Genomic DNA, 6,044 nt, shown 5'->3' with positions numbered 1-6,044 from the left:
ACGTCACCCCCCACCTCCCCCCCCCCCCCTTCCCTGGCCGGCGTCACCCGGGGCTGGGGAAGGGAGCGGGGGCGGGATTTATTAAAAAGATATATTAAAAAAAATTGTTCTATTGTATAAAATATTGTATCGACAGCCAGCTGTGAAGGACAAAATCTCTCCGACAGTTTAAAGTTAGAGAGTGTGTGTTTATTGTGTGCGGGATAGCTCCCAAATCCACACCGCGGCTTCCAAGTGGTTACAGAACCCTTTTATCCATACAAGTATTGAATACCCAAAATACAAATACACATTCATCATTTCGGTACATCCCATTCCTCACTTCGTATGCTAATCATTTCACAAGCTATTAAGCATGCGTGGTTTGTTCCTTGAGATGGGTCGGTGTCCCTTCCACGGGGAGGGGTCCCAAAATGAGGAAGTCAATGAAGTCTTCCTTCTTTTGACCTTTCTACCTTTTCAATGCAAATATGACAAATGAACTCTTGGTAGAACTCCCATTCCTTGTCTTCAATTGGTTTCAGAACAGAGGAGGCCCACAATTGTCTTAAGTTCCTAAAAACTATTTGTCAGTTTGTATAGTCCTCATTATACACCCAGCTAACTAAACATTGTGTTGACAAGCAATCAGTTATTAGCTAAGTCTTAACTCTTAACTTCATCAAGGCCTACTCATTTATTTTAATTAACTCTAGTAAGGCTTATCTCTAACAAAAATCTCAGCTCCTCTAAAATCTCTAAATTGCTTAAAATTTACGTTTCAGGCGGGGCCGCGCATGCAAATGAGCGCCGCGCGTGACTCGGGGGGCTCCGCGCGCGCTCCGCTGCGTCACCGGGGGGCGGGGCGATCTCTCGTCCCCGCCCACATGCGCGCGCTGCCTTCCATATATGGCGGCGAGCGCGCGTGTTTGTGTATGCAAATGAGACACCGAGGCGTCATGCGGCGCCATGCAAATGAGGCGCGCAAGGCACGACGGGAGCACCTTCCGCGCTTTTTTTCCACCTAAAAATGATGTTTTTTCCCCGCAGTTTTCCACAGCGCGCGGCTGCTGCGTGCGCGGCCGGCGATCGCAACCACGGGCTGTGTCCCGCGCGGGGAGAACACAGAGAACAAGGATAACAGCGTCAGGGAGCGCCCCAACGAAAGCCGGGGAGGCGCCGCCGCGGCTGTGGGCGGGTGACGGTGGCGTGAGCAGCCAGCGCCGGGCGGGCGCGGCCTGGCTCCACCTGCCGGGCGGCGAGCGCCACACAGCGAGCGGCGTCACCGTCGTGTCACTTCCGGGCGCTACGGCAGCCGGCGGGGGCCAAGCGGCGGCGCTGCGCGAGGGCGGCGCTGCGCGGAGCGCCACTTCCGGCTGGCGGCGGCGGGAGCGCCATGCCCAAGTGGGTGCGGGAGGCCGGGCCCGGCTCCCGGCGGTCCCGGGGGTCCCGGGCGGGGTCCCTGGGCGGGGGTGGCTCCTTCTGTGGGGTCCTGGTGCTCCCCGCGAGCTCAGCCGTGAGGAGCGCGGATGAGCGGGCGGGCGCCCTGCGGGGTCGTTGATGGGGCTCCGTTAAGGCCGCAGCAGCGCACAGGGGGTTCTAAATAAACTGTTTTTTCCCCGGCAGGTTTTACTGTGATTACTGTGACACGTACCTCACCCATGACTCGGTGAGTATCAAGGCTTCGACTTCAATTCTTAAGAGGATTAAAATGAAACTTGCCTCGGCTAAGAACAGGTCCTGTGGGATACAGCAGTGTTCCTCTGTGGTTTCCCCTTCCATGCAAAAAAGAGGGAGAATGTGCCATGCCCTTGGTGTTCTCCAGCAGAGAAGGCAGCTGGGGGGTCCTTTGGAGAACCAACACTTATTGTGCTGCCAAAACGTTATATAAAAATTTTGCACATCACTCCTCCTCTGTCTGGGCACAGAAACAAACCTGCTTTATGCTGCTAAATTACATGTGTTTAAAATCATAACACTGCTAACCTTAGAGTTTCTGTGACCTTTCCCAGCCCTCCGTGAGAAAAACCCACTGCAGTGGTCGGAAGCACAAGGAGAACGTGAAGGATTATTACCAGAAATGGATGGAGGAGCAAGCCCAGAGCCTGATTGACAAAACAAGTAAGGCCAATCTTTCTGTGACCCTGGCTGCCTCCCTATTCCCTCCCCTTCCTTTCCTCCAGCTGCTCTTCCTGCTTCCACCTTGACTTCTCCTCACTTTCCTGGGGAGTTTTTGCTTAGTGAGTCGTGAGTAGAAACTTGGAGTGTGGATCTTGAGATCCTCAGGTTTTGGGCTGTCCTGGGGGAGCCTGAGAGCTCTGCCTACCACACAGGAGTTGAGGTTCCCTCCCAGAGCTGGTGGCAGTGGCTCCATGTCACTGTTCATGAGGGCTGTCAGTGCCACTGCTCTCAGTGACATCCTGCAGGGCCACATAACAAACTTGTGCTGCTTGGCAGTGGCACATTTTCACTAAGAGCATGGATAAGAATTCCAAAAGATAGGAAAATGGACATAAGAATGTGCGGATTGTTGCATTTTTTATATGCTGGGGCCATCTGCCCTCAGTTCCCAAGTGATGTGTTTTTTTCTGGCACTTATTAACTGAGGTGTGGCATTATTCCCTCTGGCACTTCAAGAGCTCCTTTTTCTCTTTCCTCTATGATAGAAACACAAACACAGATTAGCTTTATGGCAGCACTCCTTGGTTCGTGGGGTATCTCAGGTTGGACAGGACCCCTGAGGATCATTGATCCCACTCCCAGCTCCGTGCAGGACTGCCTGAAACCAAACCATGTGAGCAGCAGCATCACCCAGCTGCTCCCTGAGCTCTGACAGACTCAGAGCTGTGCTCATCCCCTGGGAGTGTTCAGTGCCCAGCCACCTCTGGCTGAAGAGTTTTCCTAAAACATCCAGTCCAGATTTCCCCTAACTCATCCTCACTCTATTTCCCTTTGTCTGTTTTCCTTGTGCTGCTTCCAACTTCCCCATTTTTTGCCTTCCTTCCAGTCAATACCAGTGGAATTCCTCCCCTTCCTTGCCCCCTCCCCAGCCCTGGCCCCGTTGTCATTCCAGCACAGCATGTCCCGGTGGAGCGCTGCGGATCCCGCCACGTGGTTGATTTTTTTTTGGTTGGTTTTTTTCCTCTCCCACCCTCCTTCCTTCCCTCCCGCTCTGCCCAGGGCTGTGACACCCACGCAGGAGTTCTCTAGTCCCATCTGTAACAATAATTGTCTCCAGGAGTCTCAGGTGCTCCCCAGGTGCCAGGGATGTGTCCGGCGTGGGGACAGCAGCGCACGCAGCATGACGTGACCGCGGGGCATGACACGGACGAGTGACCCGGCGCTCCCTCGGCCTAGTAACTGTTTTTTTTTTTTTTCCCTGGGATTCTTTCTTTCCTTTTTTTTTTTTTCTTTTCCCCCCCAATGTAGCGGCTGCATTCCAGCAAGGGAAAATTCCACCGACGCCGTTCTCGGCACCACCTCCGGCCGGAGCCATGATTCCACCTCCTCCCAGCATCCGTAAGTTTGGGACACTTTGGGACTGGGGTCACAACCCTCTGGAGCTGTATTGTTTGTGTCCTCAGATGGAAAGAAAAGGCCTTTTAGCTTGAAGCCGAGCCATCTTGAGCTTGTGCTCCCAGGGTGTGAGGAAATGAGTAAGAGCAGTTCAGTCCTTACTGTGTCCGATTTCTGGGATGCTGAGTGCACCAGAAGCAGTGACAACCCCTCATCCCATGGGGGCTCCCGTGCAGGTGGCTCTGGTAGAACTGCACAGTGGGTTGATTTGGGTTGGTTTTCCAAAATAGAAATCACTTTGGTAACCAACCATTTGCCCTTGAGCTGGTGAAGGGCCCAGAGCCCTCCCAGCCCCAAGCCCTGCTGTTGGGAGTGGCAGCTCCCTGTGCTGGGTGTGCACAGCTGGAGTTGGTAACCAGCATATTCCTCCTCTGGTCACTTCCTAACGCCTGGAACCAGGGCTGGAACAGAGGCAGATGTAAAGCCACTGAGGCATTAGTTACTGCCATGTGCTGCAAGTAGCTGCAGGGCTCTTTGGTGGCTGAGAGTGCCAGTGTGTAACTGTTGTGTCTGTCCAGCTGGCCCCCCCCGGCCCGGCATGATGCCAGCCCCACACATGGGGGGGCCCCCGATGATGCCAATGATGGGCCCACCCCCCCCAGGAATGATGCCAGTTGGACCTGGTAAGTCTGGGATGGGGTAACTCTGCCATGTGGGGCTGGCTGGGAGGCTCTGGGTGATGTTTCCTGTCCCACCATCTGCTGGGCACTCAGGGCTGGGTTGGTCACGCTCTGGTCGCTCCTGTGTCACTGCTACTCCTGCATGGGGACACTACAACAATTTTACACCACTCATTAAACCCCTTTGCTTCTCATTGACCCCCTGTGCAGCTGGAATTATGGCTTCGGAGTTTGGTGCCTCCAGGTCTCAGGTTTTGCACAAGAGGTGCTTTTTTTGCACTAAATGATTTTTAGTGTTTAAAAGTGTCTCAGGGGAGCGTGTTCCAGAGAAACAATGGGCCTGGAAAAAGCTTTATCAGAACTGTAAACTAAAATGTCTTTGATCCATTCCACTCCTGAGCTTCCTGGCATCTGAAGAATTCTCAAGGGATATCTTACTGGAACAGTTCCCAGAACAAATCTATGGGAACACATGCACACGTGCACTGAAAGTAGTGAAGTGTCTTTGTAGTTATTGTCTTGCATTTGAAAGTGTTCTTTAAGTGTTTTTAGAGGCTCAAGATAAATGCACAATCCCTGACATTCAGCAGCCTGGAGAAAATAAATGACAAAGTGGGATGGAAACCACTATTTCAGGGCTGTGCAGTAGAGCCCCTGCTTTTCCCTGGCAGAGGTGCTCGGTGCTTGTTTGCGAGCACATGGGATGGTTTTGCAGCACTTTTCTCCAAATTAACACTTTTCCAGATCAATAATTAAACTGGTGTGTCTATTGAGTGGCTGGAAATAAGTTGTGAGTGAATATTGTCAGAATGGGTATATAACCCAGGAGCTCAGTTCCTCCTCTGCTGCTGGCTGAGCTCCTTCAGGAACAGAATCCATCTCAGCAGCTGCCAGGTCAGAGTTTAGACTTGGAAAATGGGAGTTCCCTGGTAGAGAACCTGCCCACTGTACAGTGTGAAATTTCCCCCTTCTGAGGGTGGTGAGGCCAATGTTGCTGCGAAAGGAAATTGTGGCTGCCCCTGGATCCCTGGAAATGTCCAAGGCTGGGTTGGGCAGGGCTTGGGGCAACTTCGGGATAGTGGAAGGTGTCCCTGCCCCTGGCAGAGGAGTGGAAATAAATCTTTCAGGTCCATCCCAACCCATGTTCTACCATGACTGGGCAGGTGGTGCTCCCAAGAGCTGTTCTCTAACCTGTTTTTTCCCTGGCAGCTCCTGGGATGAGGCCGCCCATGGGAGGACACATGCCAATGATGCCAGGGCCCCCAATGATGAGACCCCCCTCCAGACCCATGATGGTGCCAACCAGGCCAGGAATGACCCGTCCAGACAGATAAAGATGGAGATGGAGCTGCCTTTTCATATTAGGGTCTTTCCTTTGATAAACACCACAAATCTGTGTCCCTGGGGCTTTGTACTCTGTGTCTGGAGGGATTCTGCTGTAACCTCAGCATACGAATGGACACACCCTGCACTGACTTGTACCAGGTCTGGCTTTTTGGGTGTCTCTTCAGTTTTATTATTTTTTCCTCTCCCATTGAATGATAAAAACAAGAATAAAGCATTGATGTTGTTTCCAAATGGACTCGGAGCCTTGTTCTGAACTCTCTCCTGGGGAAGAAAATAAGAGTGGGAGGAGCAGTGCTGAGCTGTGAGGGAATTTCAGGGCTGATGGGGGAACCCCTGGGGAAGGAGGTCCTGGAGGATCCTGGGCAGCTCCAGTATGTTCTGGGGCGGGGGGGGGGGAATCCTGTGTTGGTTCTGGACTGGGGTCCGGAGGGGAGTTCAGAGTGGTCGCTGGAGGATCTTGGGGCAGCTCCAGGATGGTCTGAGGAGGGGGAATCCCGTGTTGGTTCTGGACTGGGATCCGGA

General features: G+C 53.0%; 1 protein-coding gene across 2 annotated transcripts; it reads left to right on the top strand.

Moving 5' to 3' along the window:
- Positions 1-1,332: 1,332 nt before the first annotated feature.
- Positions 1,333-5,753, top strand: SNRPC (small nuclear ribonucleoprotein polypeptide C). 2 transcript variants are annotated; one of them, XM_021535969.4, is made up of 6 exons: positions 1,333-1,383; positions 1,606-1,648; positions 1,992-2,100; positions 3,409-3,498; positions 4,074-4,178; positions 5,385-5,753. In XM_021535969.4, exons 1-6 carry the CDS (start codon positions 1,376-1,378, stop codon positions 5,507-5,509), a joined length of 480 nt encoding a protein of 159 aa, XP_021391644.1. In that variant the 5' UTR covers positions 1,333-1,375; the 3' UTR covers positions 5,510-5,753. The 2 variants fall into 2 exon arrangements, with proteins under 2 accessions (XP_021391644.1, XP_021391643.1); XM_021535968.4 differs by having other exon boundaries at positions 3,406-3,498.
- The last annotated feature ends 291 nt before the right edge of the window (positions 5,754-6,044 follow it).

This window comes from Lonchura striata, chromosome 26 (assembly GCF_050655825.1).
Source record: "Lonchura striata isolate lonStrDom1 chromosome 26, ASM5065582v1, whole genome shotgun sequence".
Taxonomy (NCBI): domain Eukaryota; kingdom Metazoa; phylum Chordata; class Aves; order Passeriformes; family Estrildidae; genus Lonchura; species Lonchura striata.
Note: the sequence above shows the minus strand (reverse complement) of the source record. Positions and strands in the feature narration are given on the sequence as shown.

Coding starts and splice junctions, on each gene's coding strand:
- SNRPC (XM_021535968.4), top strand. Junction 2,101..3,405: donor GAGCCTGATTGACAAAACAA/GTAAGGCCAATC, acceptor TCCCCCCCAATG/TAGCGGCTGCATTCCAGCAA. Junction 3,499..4,073: donor TCCACCTCCTCCCAGCATCC/GTAAGTTTGGGA, acceptor GTGTCTGTCCAG/CTGGCCCCCCCCGGCCCGGC.